Here is an 18,883-nt window from a genome sequence, read left to right on the forward strand (position 1 = left end):
ATTTCATGGCTTCTAATTGCCTCTTATTTCCTTAGAGAGTTTTTAGGACTCCCCTCTCAGCTGTTTTTTTTTTTTAATTGGGAAATATGACAACAAATTTTATCTCAGACATAACCGAATGTTGGCCCTTCTGCCCTTTACATCATTTTAAATAGCATGAGTAGCTGAGATTGACCCTCTTTTGAAGTCAATGCTTTTCCAATATCAGGGTTTTCTGACTGTTTAAGTTTTAAGAAACAGGATCATATCTTTTATTTTTCAAAAGCAGAAAACTATATTTGATGCCGAAGAGTAAACTGGTGTAAGAAAAGGTGGAAAACCCTTAGCTCCAGACCTCTGAAGATACTGGTGAAGGGTCTTGAAATAGAATGCACATCTGCTTCATGTTCACTGCGTGTTAAGGAAAAGTTATTTTCATGAAGCTATTTGTATGTTTGTAATGTTCTATGGACCTTTGCCATTACTTTGGAATTTGTCTAGAAATATTAACTATGTGGTTAAGAACTGAGGTGGAAGCTTCCTACATTGGAGGGGGAGGCAGGGATTTAGGGAAACTAACAATGGGGCCTGGGCAGGTGATTTAAAGCCCAACTAAGAAAGCATAACTTTCATATACAGCCTCCTAAATAACACACAGGCCCCTCTGGAGTCATTATGAGTCGTAAGGGCTTGTGACCTAGTCCCTAGAAGAAACTAAGTGATTCAGTACAGAAGAATGTGTTAACTAATTGGGAATAAGAACCTGGGGACTCTGGTCTCCCTTTTAATGAGCTGTCTATCACCACAAAATGAGTCCATACATGTAGGGGAACAGAGAAACCAATTAAATCCAAATTAGTATACTATTCTAGAAGGTAGATTTTTTTTTTCCCCAAAAGCTTATGATTGCAATTTGTATCTCGTTACCATACAGAAAATAGTTAGTTCTTCAGGCCTAAAAGCAAAGATAATTTGCCTTATTGTTCTTTGACACAATTATTTTTTCTAGGCTGGATTTCCTGCTCACTTACTACTGTAGATGACATCATTTGATAAGATGCATCTTGTAGAGTCTTTCAAGCTCAGAGGTATATACTCATCCTGAGTAGTCCTGGGTATGTGTTAGAAATGCCTCCTTTTCACTTCCTACCATTCCTAACCCAATACTGTGCCAAATACTGATATGGGAGTACCCATCTCAATATTGGCCAGAGTGACTTTTGATGATCTAAGATTTGGGAGTTTGAGTTTTAGGAAGGGAAACGTGGTCTAACAGAGGATTTAAAGCAGACAGTTCTAAACCAGAAAACTGGCCATTTATTCAAGAACCACTCATCAAAAGCTAACTATGTGCCAGAAATGGTGGAGGCATTGGAGATACAATAGTGCACAAAACAAAAATCTCTGTTCTAGTTAGAACATCAGTTCAATAGGGACAATGGATGATAAGGGACTAGGACTATTTCAGATAGTGAACAGTATCATGGAGAAGAGAAAGCAAGGTTCTGTGGTAGTGACTGGAGTGGAAAAGGCAATATTAAGTAGGGTGATCAGAGAGAGTAAGTCTCTGAGGAGGTGACATTTGAGTTGAGGCCCAGCCTATAAGTATTACACACTGTTTCAGATCCAGGGAATAGTGTTTCAGGCAAAGGGAAGAGCAAATACAGAGGCTTGAAGGGAATTGACATATGGGTGGAAACCTGAATTCATGTAGGAAAAATAAGATCTTTCAAAGAAAAGGGACTACAAAACAATATTTGTAGGTCGAAGATAACCTGAAAGCTTCATGGCAATAAACATAGTTGACCAAAAACTAGAATAGTAGAAGTGTCCATTTGGGGACTTCATTCACAGAAAATGAGACTTCATGAAGAAATGGTGGCCCAAATCCTCAAAGGAGCAAAACTCAGAGCTGAATATGGGGTAGTCATAACCTAGACACGGGGGCTGGTCCTGGGAGCTTGCAAGCAGGTATAAAGGTGGAAGGTATCCTTCAGCTAGCTTGGGAACTAAATGTGTCAGGAGCCAGGAGACGAGTGACTTCATACCACAGAGGAGGGAAGACCCTGGAGGGAGCCAAGGGGAGGACTGGGGACAAATGGACATCCTGGTGGAAGGGACTACAGCATGTCACTATCACCACGTCAAAAAGTGAAGGAAGCTTTCCACCTGGGGCCATCCTAACCATTTTAATGTGTAGTATGGCTTGCTCAACAATCTGTAGATGACCTGGAACAGGCACTCCTACGTACGGTGTAACACAGCTCTCTTTCCTCTTTGCCACCTTCACACTTTCCCCTCCTCCATTCCTTCCCAAATAGTGATATAAAGAGAGAAGGAAATGCCACCACATCAACTCCTTGTGGAGGGTTCCACTGAATGACTGAACCAGAATTGTAATTTGAATGACAAAGGACACGTGACAAAAGAGACAGTAGCTTTTCTCCTCATTTACTTGAACATATCTGGAAATTGTAATGGATTCTAAAGGTTGGGATGGTAACCAGAGCTTCCCAGTTCAGTAGTGGTGTAGCCCAAAGGTTTTACCATCTCTTGGGCTCTCAGCTTCTCCCAACTGAACAATGAGAGAGTTACGTGATATAGTTGCAAATCCTCTCTAGCACTAGCATCATAAGGTTAAAAATATGTGTATGTCTTAAGAAGGCTATCCAGACTACTGAATGGGAGCAGGGGAACCTGGGTCGCTCAGTTGATAGAGCATCTGACTCGATCTCAGGGTCACGAGTTAAGGCCCACACTGGGCTTAGAGCCTACTTTAAAAAAAAAAAAAAAAAAAAAAGAAAGAAAGAAAGAAAGAATGGGAGAAAATATTGGCAAATCATATATCTGATAAGGGTCTAGTATCCAGAATATGTAAAGCACTCTTACAACTCAACAACAAAAAGACAAACCACCCAATTTAAAAATGAGCGAAGGACTGTAATAGATCTTTCTTCACAGAAGAAATACAAATAGTCAACAAGCATATGAAAAGATGTTCAACATCATTAGTCATTAGGGAAATGGCATTTCATACCTAGTGGGATGGCTATTATCAAAACCCCCCAGAAAATAGTAAGTGTTGGTGAGGATATAAAGAAATCAGAACCGTCTATTGCTGTTTGGACTGTAAAATGGCACAGCCATTGTGGAAGACATTTTGGTGGTTCTTCAAAAGGTTTAAATATACAATTACCATGTGACCCAGTAATTCCATTTCTAGGTATTTACCATAAAGAACTGAAAATAGTAAAATCTGCATACAAATGTTCATAGCACTGGTCACCATTGCCAAGATGTAGGAACAACCCCGATATCTACCAGCTGATGAATGAATCCATAAAATGTCTGTCTACACAATGGAATGTTATTCAGCCATAAGAAATGAAGTATTGATATATGCTATAACGTGGATAAACCTTGTAAATATGCTGAGTGAGAAATGTCAGACACAGAGAGTCCCATATACACGATTCATTTATATGAAATATTAAGAATTTGTAAGTCCATAGAAACAAAGTACATCAGTGGTTGCCAGGGGCTGAGGAGGAAGGGCAGAGGGGGACTAACTGCTTAAGGGGCACTTGGGGTTTTTTTTTTTTGCGTGATGAAAATGTTTTGGACCTAACTAGACGTGATGGTTATACAACATCATGAATGTACTAAACGCTGCTGAATTGTACATTTTAAAACGGCTGGGCGCCTGGGTGGTTTAGTCGGTTAAGCGTCTGACTCTTGGTTTCAGCTCAGGTCATGATCTCACAGTTCAGTTTGTGAGGGGCTGACAGCATGAAGCCTGCTTGGGATTCTCTGCCTCCCTCTCTTTCTGCTCCTCCCTCCCCCCCCCCCCACCGTTCTCAAAATAAATAAACTTTTAACAATGTGGAGAGGCAGAGAGGAGCTGTCTGATATTCTGCACATATCCTATTTGGGTTCAATACCTGATTTACAATAGCAAACAAAGTGAGTAAGCTATTTCACTTGACAAACAGATATATCTCTCACTGACTTCTCCAAATAAAATCCCTTGCCAATGCAAGCAAGGTACTTCATTCTCCTGAAGCTGTGGGCTTGGCTTTCATAAGTATCTCCCTTGTTTGTATCCAAGTGGCCAGTCTCATCACATCCATGGGCTGTGTAACTTCAGTATGTCTGAAAGGAAGGCTTAAGAATTGACAGACCATGGTCCAGATTAATCCAGATGTCTTTTTGTTCATCCCATACCAGACTCTTACTGCTTGGGCCTGTAGTTAAAACTGAGGATTCGTAAAAATCCAGTGTGTTAGGTTTTCTAGGGAGAACAAAATCTGATGATCTCATGATTGTGGGTTCACATTACCGTGTGGTAACAACCAGCCCGGGTCGACAGCAGGTGCTGACTTTGCTCTGGTCACGGGTTCTGTCTCTCTCCTTGCCTCTCTCTGTGCTACCTGCCCAACTCTTCGACCACTCTCCTCCCCGCATCCCTGGCTGCCACCTGCCACAGAAATTTCACCTCTAGCCCTTCTTTTGAAGACAAAGTTTGCAAAATCGCTTGTTAAAATGTAAATCTGCCGTCTGCAAGAAGGGAGCAAAAGTCCTCAGTGTGACAGGCTGTTCTCATAGGTGAGAAGGAGAGTGAAGGTAAGAATCTCTTAATTTGAAGGTGAGATTAGGACAGAGGAGAGAATCCCTAGTATCAGAAGATACTAGGCTTGTGGCAGTGTCCCCAAGCTCAGGAACCGGGCTGGCGGTGGCAGGATGGGTGAGCACAGAGCAGGTCTCTCCTCGCTTCAGCTCTGCTACCTGCTTTGTCAATTTCATAATTTTCCCTGGGGCGGCCCGCCTCCCCGCCTGGGGTGGCTGGCTCGTGCCACTTCACAAGTCCAGGACAGGCTGGATTCTAAAAATCCCAGCTCTCACAATCCTGGCAGGCGGTCACAGTAGGTAGCACCCCCAGTCCTTATGTGACCTAGCACCTGTGGGGCCTTGCCTTTGTTTTTGTTTTGTCGTCTTTTTCTTCCCCTAAACACAATGTGGAAGACACCAAGGAGTTGGGGACAGTCATCCCAGTCTCTGGAAGGTCAGTTTTCCTCCATAAAATGGAAAAGGGACTGCTCCAGATTCAGGTAATAGCCAATCAGGGAGCAGAAAAATGCTAAAATGGCTGAAGCATTCTTGTGACCATGCCTGCTCCCACACACAATTCCTGAGCTCGGTTAGCCTTTGCTGGGGTGGAGGGAGAAAGTTCCAGATTCCAGCTAATGGCAGCAGCCCCAAAGTTCTCAGAGTTCTCAGGGCAACTATGATCTTTATCTGATAAAACTTGTTCTCTCAGGCTTGCTTTGTTCTCTCAATTTTAAAGTGGGAATGTTTGGTCTCATCTCTGAGATACTATTCCATAAGGCACTGCAGTAAACTTTTTTTAAATAGTATTTATTGTCAAATTGGCTTACATACAGCACCCAGTGCTCATCCCAACAAGTACCCTCCTCAATGCCCATCACCCACTTTCCCCTCTCTTCCACCCCCCCGCCCCCCACCCCCGTCAATCCTCAGTTTGTTCTCTGTATTTAAGAGTCTTTCATGGTTTGCCTCCCTCTCTGTTTGTAACTATTTTTTCCCTTTCCCTTCCCCCGTGGTCTTCTGTTAAGTTTCTCAAGATCCACATATGAGTGAAAACATATGATATCTGTCCTTCTCTGACGGACTTATTTCACTCAGCATGATACCTTCTAGTTCCATCCACGTTGCTGCAATGGCATGATTTCATTCTTTCTCATTGCCAAGTAGTATTCCATTGTATATACAAACCACATCTTCTTTATCCGTTGAATCTTAGAGGTGACAGTAAAGGCAATTCAGAATTTGTGTTCTTGAGAACGCTCAGATGTTCCTTTGCCGTCACCTCTACGGTTCCAGCCAGATTCAGTCTCTTTGAACTCCAAAGCTAGACTCGGGATGAAAGAGGGGTTTTGCAGATTTTGATGGGGAAGCGGCAGCAGGAAATGCTGAGTGAACTTGGACAAGTCACTTTACCCTTGGGAGCTCCGATTTGCTTATCTGTAAAATGCTATGTCATGACATTGGTTGGATTAAATTCCACGATTTTCGCAAACAATCCAGTCTGAAAGCTGTGAGGCAAGAGATGGGAGAGATGGCCTTAGCCAGAGTAAATTCCTAGGACTTGCCCAAACACTAGCTCCTTCTACTGGAGCAGTTTGAAGCCAGACATCGCTAGAAGCTACAAGAAAAGCTGGGTTGGGGAAAAGGCTTTGCTGCTTTCAGTTCCCTGAGATCTCCTCCTGGCCTCAATCTTCAGTGCTCACTTGCTACCGTGCATCAGGTGCATTTTCCAGCACCCTTTCCATGTACCTGGCTGACATTGCCTCCAGGAAAAATGGTTTCTCCAAGGCTCCCTGGAGGAAAGGACATTGGACACAGCAAGCTGAGATGCTGTTGATCCCTGAGACTCTCCTGATGCTTCAAGAAAGAAAGCAATGAGCAAGGTGTAGCTGGTCAGCAGGAAATGTCATTCATGCAGAAAGCTTGATTTTTAAAATCTGCTCTGTCACCTCTACAGAGGTTCCCTGTTCTGTTTGTTTTGTACTAGAAAAATCCAGCCAGAAGAGTCCTTCCTGACCCTTGGTCTGATTGGGCAGGAGAAGCTCTCCAGAGTGCCCTCCTCTGACAACCAGCTTAGTTTGGATCCAGAAAGGCTCTTCTAGGCCCTGTTGGGCCAAAAAAACAAAAAGGCAATCATTTTGCAAAATTGTCTAGGAAATGATTAACCTGTTTCCTTTAATCCTTTCTGCCTTGTGGGAGGACAGTCAAGTTGTGGCCAGGTGGGGTGGGGGGCGGGTAGAGAATGTACTGTATTATTTTCAACTTTGCTGAAGTAAACAGTAGGAGAAATTCTGTCCCGAGAGAGGTCCAACCCTGGTTTGTTGGAGGGTTAGAAGTGTGCGAGTGCATGCGTGTATGTGTGTGCGTCCTTTTGTAAACGCAACTATCGAGTAAAAAAATATATATATGGCCATCTCCTCTAACTTTTTCTTTCTTCTTTCTTTTCTTTTTTTTTTTTAAGGCCTGAATTTCCTGCTGCTATTCACAAAGATGCTTTTTATCTTTAACTTCTTGTTTTCTCCACTTCCAACTCCGGCACTCATCTGCATCCTGACCTTAGGAACTGCCGTCTTCCTGTGGCTGATCAACAGACCGCAGCCAGTCCTCCCTCCTGTGGATTTGAACAACCAGTCGGTGGGAATCGAGGTAACTGACCAATCCTCTTTCTTTTTTTTTTTTTTTTAATTTTTTTTTAACGTTTATTTATTTTATTTTTGAGACAGAGACAAAGCATGAACGGGGGAGGGTCAGAGAGAGAGGGAGACACAGAATCTGAAACAGGCTCCAGGCTCTGAGCCGTCAGCACAGAGCCCGACGCGGGGCTCGAACTCACGGACCGTGAGATCATGACCTGAGCCGAAGTCGGACGCTTAACTGACCAAGCCACCCAGGCGCCCCTCCTCTTTCTAGTTTGATCAAGCGCAAAATGTAATCCAAGTCCTTGGCATAACTCAGGAGGAGAGTCAGGTATAGCGTTGGAAAGGAAGCCTTTTAGGTTAACCATCGCCAGAAAATCTACAAATTTCAACTTCTATTACTGGCGTACTTTCTTTTGTAACAGCCATAAAACCACAGCTAGGTTTTAGGATGCTAATAATCTAGATCAGGGTTGGTCAACTACAGCCCGTGGGCAGAATCCACCTTTATGTGAGCAACTAGCCAGCTAAGAATGGTTTTTACATCTTTTAAGAGATGTTAACCAAATAAAAAGAGATGTGCACCACGAAGCCCCAAGTTTTTACTATGTAGCCCTCTATGGGAAAATTTTGCTGACCTGTTATCTAGGTGATAGAGCCGGTGTTGGTGGCAGGAGAAAGCCGTCATTGAGATACCCAATACCTGAGAATGGTAAAGAGGTTATTTCCTGAAGTTAAATTCTGGCTTTGGGTCCATATTCATTCTTAAAACTGGCAGAAGCTGAAGAGGGCTTTTCGCCTCAATTCCCCAACTTTCAGCAAGGCAGAGCTACCTCTCTGAGCAAAGGCAGAGCTCCCAGAATGTTCTCTTCCTCATTTTTCACATTCATTCCTTTTCAGAGAAGAAAGCATTTTTGTTCCTTTATAAGGCTAACCTCTTCTGATCGTTTCAGGAACTTCTTTCCTCTGCTCGAGAATCTCCTCCAAGCTGCCTCCACTCTCCACCACCCCGCTTTTATCCTGGGATGTCTGCACGTTCTTCGTTGACATCTTCCTATGCTGCTCATCCCGCAGCTTCAGATCACCACCTCCTTTCAATCCTCCCGTTTGCCACCAGAGTTCTTTAAGAATAGCCTGTCGATGTCCTTTTCTGACCATTGACCCACTGAGATCTCACCTGTTACTACCATCTCCCCCAAACTCCTCTGGCTCATGCATAACCTAACTTCAACATTCAATGATTTCTCCTTCAGCCTTCCTCTCACTTGACTTGAGAATTCATCTTTCTTAAAACTTCTCTTTTTGTCTTTCATAATATCCTTCAGTGAGATCTCTTCCTAATTGCAAGACAGTCTTTGTCACTTAGCTTCTTTCCTCCCCCTCGTCTAGAGTTTCCATCTCACCATCTCTTGATTTCTCTAACACAAGGGTTGGTGAACACGCTCTATAAGGACGGACGGTGAGTAGTTTAGGCTCTGCAGGCCACACGGACTCTGTTACAACTACTCAGCTCTGCTGCTGTAACATGAAATCACCAGACAGCATGTAAATGAATGAGCATGCTGTGTTCCAATAAGCCTTTTTTGTAAAACCAGATGACAAGCCAGATATGGCCCCAGATTATAGTCTGCCAATCCCCAGCTGAGGAAATCCCTCGTTCACGACTTGAGTACCTAAAAGGTTACTTTTTTAAATTTTTAAAAAATGTTTTTATTTATTTTTGAGACAGAGACAGAGCATGAGCAGGGAGGGGCAGAGAAAGAGAGGGAGACACAGAATCTGAAGCAGGCTCCAGGCTCCGAGCTGTCAGCACAGAGCCCGACGCGGGGCTCGAACTCACGGACTGTGAGATGGTGACCTGAGCCGAAGTCAGACGCTTAACCGACTGAGCCACCCAACCGCCCCTGTACCTAAAAGGTTATGACACCTGAATCTGACTTTCTAGTTCTGAAATCTCCCCAGTTCCAGTCCATCTCAGTGACACTCAAATTCAGCAAATCTCTATATTTCATATCTTCTCCCTTATGCACATACACACACATTTTCCTGTTTCTCCTTCTGCTCTCAGTTAAGTGCATCTCTTCTCATCCAGTTACCAAAAGTTGAGTCTGAATCATCTTTCCTTCTTCCTTATAAACAAAGAGTTAAGATCCTATCTTCCTTTGCTAGACAGGGAACTTTGTTGTTGACGTCTTGACTTTATGTGCCATCTCCTGGAAATCTTCCCTGATGCTCTAGACTAAGTTAGATCTCTTGTTATAACCTCATGTGTTATCCCCTGTACTTTTTTGGCCCTTTTCTCGGCAGTAACTTACATTTTTAGGCATATCCCCAGCCACAATACCATCCCTCTTTTAACATTTATTTATTTTTGAGAGAGAGAGAGACAGAGCATGAACGGGGAAGGGTCACAGAGAGAGGGAGACACAGAATCTGAAACAGGCTCCAGGCTCTGAGCTGTCGGCACAGAGCCCGACGCGGGGCTCGAACTCACGGACCGCGAGATCGTGACCTGAGCCGAAGTTGGACGCTTAATTGACCGAGCCACCCAGGCACCCCAATACCATCCCTTTTTAACACCTTGCTCTCTAGCTATCCACCAGGCTTGGCAATGTGTCTTCTCACCTCTGCGTCTTTATCCAGACCGTTTCTTCACTCTGAATTGTTCTCCTTTTCCTCCCCTCTACCAAAGTTACCAAACTATAAATTTTTGGTAGGGGCATCTGGGTGGCTCAGTTTGCTGGGCCTCCAACTTCAGCTCAGATCATGATCTCATGGCTTGTGAATCTGAGCCCCGCATCGGGCTCTGTGCTGACAGCTTGGAGCCTGGAGCCTTCTTCGGATTCTGTGTCTCCCTCTCTCTCTGCCCCTCCCCTGCTCACACTCTGTCTCTCTCTCAAAAATAAATAGACATTACAAAAAATTTTAAGAAACACCTAATCCCTAAGAATAAAATTACATTAAAAAAACTTTTTGGTAAGTGCTTACTTATCTTCAAAGTCTCTATTAAGTATTATTTCTTTGCAACCTTTCTACTTAACCCAGAGTGGGTAGCATTATTCATCTCCCAGAATGTACATTGGTATTACAGTGTGCACATCACAGTATTATAGTCGCATGTTTTCCCTTTTCACCTCCACTCCGTAGACTCTCATTTATGAGATGCTGATGGATAGTGACTTTGTCTTAACTCACTTTGCATCTGCAGTATTTGCACAGTGCTGGAACATAGTATGCATTTGACAGATGTTTAAACTTGGTGTGATTTTTTTTTTAAATATAAAATTATAGTATTATGTCTCGTGTGTGTGTGTGTGTGTGTGTGTCTAGACGGGTTGAAGGAGAGTGCCAAAAATGTAACTGTGACATTCACTGGGTTTCTATAATGTGGAGATACTACTATTTTGAGACTTAAAACTTCATTCAATAGTAAAGGGGCCATTCCTGGGACCTCAATGTTCAGTATATATGGTTGAATATATAATATATGGTTGAATTGAAGAATTCAATCCATAGTGGTTTGGAAAGGGTAGGAGACACTCAGGCTTGGCCTAAACTTGGTCTTGTGTTTTAGGGAGGAGCACGGAAGGGTGCTGGCCAGAAGGACAATGACTTGCATTACTACTTCTCAGATGCCAGGACGCTGTATGAAACTTTCCAAAGAGGACTTGCTGTGTCTGGTAGGCCTGGAAGTCTAACCTTGACTGCAAGAAGACCAACGTGTGGTCTTGTGGTATACCTCTTCTCCCCTGTCTCCCTTCTTAAACCCAATGGTAGTCTGAGTAGAATGCTGGCATACAAAATGCAGGGGACATAGCATCAGAACGGGGGGCAAGAACCAGTGTCAGACAGACTTGAGTTTAAAACCAGTTCTTCCCTTTCTGCTGTGTGACCTTGTGCAAAATCACTTTGCCTCTGAATCTGTACCTTACTTAACACAAAGAGGACCTCCCCGGCAAGTTGGTAAAGAGTTGACAATAATGTGGAGGAAAGTATTTTGATTAGCTCACGGGTCCATTATATTTGTTCAGAAATGGGATTTTCGTAAATGCAATTCCCTGAATTTACAGATGCAGCATATGAGCCGGAATTGGCATCCAGGGCTCCCAATCTACCTTGTCCTTGACCCCGATCCTGGTCCATGCCACTACTCTTTAGTATCGCAGAAGGCAATTATCTTTTGGACCTCCTTAGAAACACCACCACATGCACTTTGGCAGGTTCATTTGGTACCTACCAAGGCTCACTACCTATATCTGTATTACTGAACACAAGGCGAGGCACACTAGTTTCCTTCCAAAATCAACCAGCTTATAGCTCTCCCTACATCTTTAGTCTTTGGTGACATTTTATCCAGACATGGGTTTGCCTGTATGACATCTTTTTTTTTTTTTAATTTTATTTATTTATTTTGAGGGAGTAAGAGAGAACAGAAGTGGGGGAGGGGAAGACAGAGAGAGAGAGAGAGAGAGAGAGAGAGAGAGAGAGAGAGAATATCCCAAGCAGGTTCTGCACGGTCAGTGCAGAGCCTGAAACAAGGCTCGAACTCATGAACCACAAGATCATGACCTGAGTCAAAGTTGGATGCCTAACTGACTGAGCCACCCAGGCGCCCTTGCCTCTGTGACTTCCTATCCCTTCTTCCCTTCTGCCTTTTACCTGTGGCAATATGTAACAGCCAACTCCTGCCAGGTGCAAACCGTGCAGGCACTACACACATCTAGCCCGTTAACTTCCCCTAAACCTTCAGGAGTAGTTATTATTGCCTCTACTCTTAAAAATGAGGAAACAGCAAGTCAGAGGTTCGGGGACATTCCAAAGGTGATGGAACGAGAAAATGTTGCAGCTGATTCTGAAATCTGACCGTTTGACTAGATTGTTCTATTTTCAGTCAGCTCTTAAGTGTTTTATAAAAGTAGTTGCTCCTTCAGAAAAAGAAAGGCTTATTGTAAAGCAAACTTCTCTCTGAAGTCTCCAAAGGGGACTGTACTTGGTTATTTCTGGCTCTAGGTCAGCACTTAATTTAGACTTCCGTGCAAATGACAAAGAAACCCCCAACCAACCATCAGTTTCTTTACTTTTTGGCAACTTTAGATACAATATGGCTAACATAAAAGATTTTCCTTTGGAAGTTTCTTTTTCTTTTTTTTTTAAGTTTCTTTATTTTTGGTGGGGGGAGGGGCAGAGAGAGAAAGAGAGAGATTCCCAAGGAGGCTCTGTGCTGATAGCGGGGCTTCATCTCACGAACATGACCTGAACCAAAAGCGAGAGTTGGACGCTCAACTGACGGAGCCACCCAGGCGCCCCTAGAACTTTCCCTTTTTCAAAATTTGCTTCAGTGAGTTTTCTTTACTGTGTTGTTATTGTAACTGGAAACAAGCCACTTAGCACATGATAAGTGGCATGTATGATACTTCATTGAGAAGAGGTTTTTCAAGGGGCGCCTGGGTGGCTCAGTCGGCTAAGCGTCCAACTTCGGCCCAGGTCATGATCTCACAGTTTGCGAGTTTGAGCCCCACATCGGGCTCTGTACTGACAGCTCGGAGTCTGGAGCCTGCTTCAGATTCTGTGTCTCCCTCTCTCTCGGCCCCTCCCCCACTTGGACTCTGTCTATCCCAAAAACAAAATTAAGAAACGTTACATAGTTTTCAAAAGAAGGAAGATGTTTTTTGATACGAAATTAAAACTAAGCAGATAAAGTTAAGAGGGTTTCTCGTGGAAGCAGGCACGTGAAACAGAAAATGACACGTCTGGTCCCAAGTGGAGATGAAAACATCAGCCCTAACATATGCTTTTAATGCCTACCCAATAGATGGTCTCTGTTGTGAATCATCTATGGGGAGTGTTTACACTCTCCTCTAGTTCTGCCCTATTGCAGCAGATCGGAATTCCACACAGTGAGACCCAAGAATCTGAATCTTTGACAAAGCTTCCCAGGGGCTCTGGGAGCCAGAGTTTCCACTCTACTTAGCTGAGGGCAGCAATTTGGCCAAGAAATTGTTCACCGGTGGGCTCTTTGTAGATGGCCGCACCTTAGAATAGAGGGACGAAGCTAATCAAAGGCGAGGCTGTTGCCCGGTCAGGACTTCGGCTAATCAGGCTGAAGCCGGTTAGGGCACCGAGTTTAATGAGGCTTCAGTCGGTGCGCCTTTGGGCCAATTATTTGACTTGTTCCTGGGCCGTGGGCCTCTGCTAGAATGCTCATCATTAGGGAAGTGATGGGATGCAGAATGGCATTTCCACATTTATCACCATTCTCTTACTGAGTGGGCTTGAAGAAACTGCCCCAGTCCTTCATGATGCTTCGTGCCTTAGGGGTAACAATAGTTACCCATGTGCCCGGAGTCACATGCCATCGGTGCTAGCTATCACTAGTGAGGATTTTAATACAAGGGATCCCAGCAGTAGGCCATGGGAGGTGCGTTCTCCGGGATGGAGAAGTGGCTGGGAGCAGCTTGCAGACCAGCACGTGCCCGGCTTCCGGGAAAGTTAGTGTCAGGCTTGACTTCTTGCACATTCGTGCAGCTGTTTCAGCAGAAGGAAAAAGTAGCAATGTTTCCCGTGGACAGTCTCCTCATTCTTTTTTTTTTTTTTTTTTTTTTTAATTTTTTTTTCAACGTTTTTTATTTATTTTTGGGACAGAGAGAGACAGAGCATGAACGGGGGAGGGGCAGAGAGAGAGGGAGACACAGAATCGGAAACAGGCTCCAGGCTCCAAGCCATCAGCCCAGAGCCCGACGCGGGGCTCGAACTCACGGACCGCGAGATCGTGACCTGGCTGAAGTCGGACGCTTAACCCACGGCGCCACCCAGGCGCCCCTCCTCATTCATTTTTTAAATATGTCTTTAATCAGAGTGGTTCTCTCTTCCTGGCTTTCTTTCCCTTTCCTTCTGTCACTTAGGCTGGAAGTTCACTTATTTACCTCTGAATTCTTAGTAACTCTGTCTCAGAATGCTTCCTTTTGGTAAGATCCGAATTCCTCCAGCAATTTGGCTAGATCCTCTGGGTAAAACTTCCTTCACTTCCACTTTTCTATTTATAACTCTGTCTATTTCTGGCTTGGATGAGGGGGCTTCTCCGTTAGTTAGCGTTGCTCCCTAGCTGGACAACACCACTTCCGTGACTTTCAAAGCCACGTTTACTGTTTGTTTCTAGCAAGTGGAGCTCCCAACCTTCAGCAATTAGGAAGCTTCATTCTTCTCTTGCCAAATGTACGCCACAATTGTAAAAATATCGAAGGTGACGGGGCGCCTGGGTGGCTCAGTCGGCTAAGCGTCCGACTTCGGCTCAGGTCACGATCTCGCGGTGTGTGAGTTCGAGCCCCGCGTCGGGCTCTGGGCTGACCGCTCAGAGCCTGGAGCCTGTTTCAGATTCTTTGTCTCCCTCTCTCTCTGACCCTCCGCTGTTCATGCTCTGTCTCTCTCTGTCTCAAAAATAAATAAATATTAAAAAAATTTTTAAAAAAATATAAAAGGTGAACGTATGTGTGCGTGTGTACAGGTGTGCAACTGTGTGTGCACAAGTGCACATATGTCACTGTGGTTCCTTATGAGTCTCAGCATCTCAGAAGACATTCTATAAACAGGCTAAGTACATCAACAGGTGATTCAAGAGAGTAAATGAAATGAGGGGAAAGGTCCCACCTGAATAGCTGTTAAAGAAACTTAGACGGAAGTACTTTTTAAGCCTATCAAACCAGAAGTATGATAAAAAGATACTATTTAGTGTCTACTACTTGAAATGTCGCTGGTGGGAGAAAAGCCAATTGTCACAACTGCTTCGTGCAGCAGAGCTCCACTGACCGCCACAACCCCTGAGCCCTCCCCAGCCAAGTTATTTCATTTCAGAGACTCCAAGAAAATGTCCTAAACTTGAAATTAGGATTTGAGAATATTTATTATAGCATTATTTAAGGTGTCAAATTTGGAAACAACCTAAATACTCATACTGAGATAAATTCAACTGCAGTAGAACCCTTCATCGGATGGTCATAAAAGGCCACTGAAATCTCTATAGAGAAGACATGACAACATGGGAATTTTTAAATCAGATGGGAGAAGGAAGCAGGATCCAAAGTGTATATGTGGAATGAACATAACCCTGTAAAATTATACAAAGGAACTATGAAAATAAAGATCAGTGTTAATGATATTTGTGTTTGATAATTTGATATTTGATAATGATAATGGTGTTTAGGTGATGGAATCATTGACAGCTCATATTTTGATTTTTTACATATTTTTTATGAGCATACATTTCTCTTATTATAAGGAAGCTCAATCCAAGATTATCCAATATAGGTTCTTTGTGTTTCTTGTGGGATTTTACTTATTCACATCATATGGGTTGTCCATCCTGCCGGTTTTCTTCAAATGTCTGTTCCAATAAGGGTCACATATTCCAACACCGAAACACCCTGAATGTTTGAAACCATTTCCTAAATGTTTCAAATGTAGTTCCAAATGCACTTCCTAAATATTTCTAATGTAGTTTGTAAAAACTCTTTCTGCCTTTGAGAACTGAGTACTTACTGCCTTTCAATTTCCTTCATAAGAGTAGCTCACATTCTTACTGGATTTCTCCTCCTTTGTGTCTTGTCTCTTCCTAATCTCCTGCTATCTTCTCTGGTCCAAAGGATTTGCAGATGGAGCTGATTTTCTTTTAATGTTATGTTTTTAGATAATGGGCCTTGCTTGGGATATAGAAAACCAAACCAGCCCTACAGATGGCTGTCTTACAAGCAGGTAAGTCATGCCCATCGTATTGGATAGATTCTTACTGTGGTATTCTGAGCTACTTTGGTCTCTTGACTGCTTTTTTTTTTTTTTTTTTCCCCCACCCCCACCCCCGTCTTGTAGGTGTCTGATCGAGCAGAATACCTGGGCTCCTGTCTCTTGCATAAAGGATATGGGCCATCAACAGACCAATTCATTGGCATCTTTGCTCAGAATAGGCCAGAGGTAACCATGTTGAAGTTAACTCCAGAAATGAGTCAGGGCTAGGTCTAAAGACTTAAACCCCACCCTGAAACCAATACTTTTATACTTGCTGATGACTTACCAAAACTATTTAAAGACCTCCTACTCTTTAAATATTGTTCCAGTGTAAAGAGTTACAGCTCAGAGCCTCCTTAATCCCTGGTTGAATGTCTAATGATCTAAGTTGGTAACTGGATTTCTCTTATTTCCTAGCCCATTATGATTCACTTTAAGTCAGTCTCTGCCAAATGAGGAGAAAGTAAGGACGCTGTGGGGAGCTGGCAAATAAGAGCTTGTGGACATTGTAGAAAGGAGGGGAGGTGTTTGTATTAGAATTGGAACATTCATGTTGTACTTGAACTTATCAAACAAGGTACCCATTGCTACTGAGAGTGGCTATAACCATCTTTATATAGTGAGTTGAAAGAAGACGTAGACATTAAGATGATTGGACTCAAGCTTTAGTTAAGTCATTAGGCCAGTATCCTCAGAGAAAGCCTTTGTATGCTTCAGAATAGTTGGAAGTCCTATGCTTACTAGAGCCAGTTGCTTAACCTAAAAGCTGAGAGGGCACTGGCTGCACTTTTGGGTGAATCTACACACTCCACTTTGTTACACCCAGCCTCGATAGGAAGGGATATCCTTGACTTTAATTTAGGAACTTAATGCCAAACCTGGGATATTAGTCCGCTTGTGCAACCACAACAAAATATCACAGACTGGGTGGCTTAACAATAGAACTTTTTTTCTCATGGTTCTGGAGGCTGAAAGTCCAAGATCAAGGTGTCAGCATGTTTGGTTTCTACTGAGGCTTCTCTTCTTGGCTTGCAGATGGCTGCCTTCAAAATGAGTCCTCACATGGCCTCTTCTGTTACCCTTGGTGCCTCTTCTTCTTCTTATAAGGACACCAGTCATATCGGATCAGAGTTCCACCCTTAGGACCTTATTTATTACCTCTTGAAAGGCCCTATCTCCCAAAGCAGTCACATTGGGTGTTAGGGTTTCAACATGATTTTCAGGGGGGTTGGGGGGTGGACACAACTCAGTCTGTAACACCTAGACTGACATTTAAGGCCCACCACTCGCAGATGCTGACCCACCTTTCCAATTCATTTTGTATTAACCTTCACGCTTCTTGATGTATATACAGTGATGTTGTGCTATCCTATCTTTGTTCATCCACTTCCTTCTTCCCTGAATGCCTGCTCTGCCTCCACCTCCATAGTCAAATCTTACCAGTCCTTCAAAGCCCTGCCCCATTTCCATCACTTTCCCCAAAGTAGTCCCAGATGGCCTTTACCCCACCCCAAAATGATCTCTCCTTCCTTTAAATTCCTTAAAACGAATGCTTTCTGTACCTCTTATGGATAGAACTTACTGCACTTCTACCTTTGGATTTTGGTCCTTTGTGTAATAGTCGTCTCCGTGCCTAGCTTATCTCCTTTATTTAGCTGTACTCTACAGCATTAGCAATGGAAGCCTCTAGGGCCCCACGTGATTTCTTTCAACACGAAGGCCTCAAACAAGCATTTGTGGGCTGAATGACTGAAGTAATACTCTTCCCTTTCAAAGCGTTCTCTAGTTCTTACTGGAGCTTTTCTCCATACAGTGGATCATCTCTGAGTTGGCTTGTTACACATACTCCATGGTAGCCGTCCCCCTGTATGATACCTTGGGAGCAGACGCCATCATATACATTGTCAACAAGGGTAAAGCTTTGCTATTAAATTATAACTTGATTCTGTGTTTATGCTGAGTGATTCCTCAATATCTGCTTTGGTTAACAGACTTGGAATGCTATGGCCAGAATTTGCTCAAGTCTTTCCTGTCCTGTAGTACCGAGGCTATAATTTACAAGGAAGTTACCAAAACCACAAGCAGGGATATGTACAGATAGAAAGTTCAATAAAATGTTCAAGGTGGCACGGTGTGACAGTATAGTTTAGAGATAAGATGCCTTACTTTGGCCACACTGGATAAAAGGTCATCGAGTGAGTGACTAAGTCATTTAATTGACTAAATCACTATGGAACTTCTGATCTCATTTCCTATCATTGTAAATCCAAGTCAGTACAGTTAGCCAGCATGCACCAATGTCCATGGTGAATTTGTAGAAAAAAATTACCATGGTTAGAGAAATAAGTACAAGCTCAAAGGTCAAGTAACAGCTCTTTCACATATCCAAGATCTTACCTTCTGTCCCAGAACTAGTAGGTTGAGTGAGTAGACCCATTTAAACTATAAACATAATCAGCAGTTGTTGTCGTTTTTTTATTTTTACAAACAACTATCACAGCAAATGCTAACATTTAGAATCATAAAATGTTTGTCTGCTGAAATCCCATTTGTCCCTTTTCTCTTCTACTCCCTACTTCCCTCCCCAAAATAAAACACAGTGACAGGACCACACCTAAGTGATCCATGTTTGTTGTCTGTATTCTTAAGCAGAAAGAATTACATGACTCGAGAAACTGTAAACTGTGTTGGTAGCATACATGAAAACTATGTGCTTCTGTTTCAATTAAGCTCGTTTATTATCGATGGCATGTTTCAGGTTTTCTGCATTATAAATCTGATTTGCAGACATAATCTCCTTTGGGTACCCACTAGCTTTGAAATTTTCAAAAATCTCTTCCTTGTTGCAAGGAAATCAGGTACCTAGCAGGTACCATGAAGGTGACCTC

General features: G+C 43.2%; 1 protein-coding gene across 3 annotated transcripts in view; it reads left to right on the top strand.

Moving 5' to 3' along the window:
* ACSL5 (acyl-CoA synthetase long chain family member 5) overlaps nucleotides 1–18,883 on the top strand; it is a 45,281-nt gene that overhangs the window by 12,470 nt on the left and 13,928 nt on the right. For all 3 annotated transcript variants that reach the window (XM_058697771.1, XM_058697772.1, XM_058697770.1), the window contains exons 2-6: nucleotides 7,046–7,230; nucleotides 10,795–10,900; nucleotides 15,901–15,965; nucleotides 16,080–16,181; nucleotides 17,809–17,908. In XM_058697771.1, coding sequence (XP_058553754.1) covers nucleotides 7,075–7,230; nucleotides 10,795–10,900; nucleotides 15,901–15,965; nucleotides 16,080–16,181; nucleotides 17,809–17,908 — 529 coding nt within the window. In that variant the 5' untranslated portion in view covers nucleotides 7,046–7,074. The remainder of the gene's footprint in view (nucleotides 1–7,045; nucleotides 7,231–10,794; nucleotides 10,901–15,900; nucleotides 15,966–16,079; nucleotides 16,182–17,808; nucleotides 17,909–18,883) is intronic.

This window comes from Neofelis nebulosa, chromosome 13 (assembly GCF_028018385.1).
Source record: "Neofelis nebulosa isolate mNeoNeb1 chromosome 13, mNeoNeb1.pri, whole genome shotgun sequence".
NCBI lineage: Eukaryota > Metazoa > Chordata > Mammalia > Carnivora > Felidae > Neofelis > Neofelis nebulosa.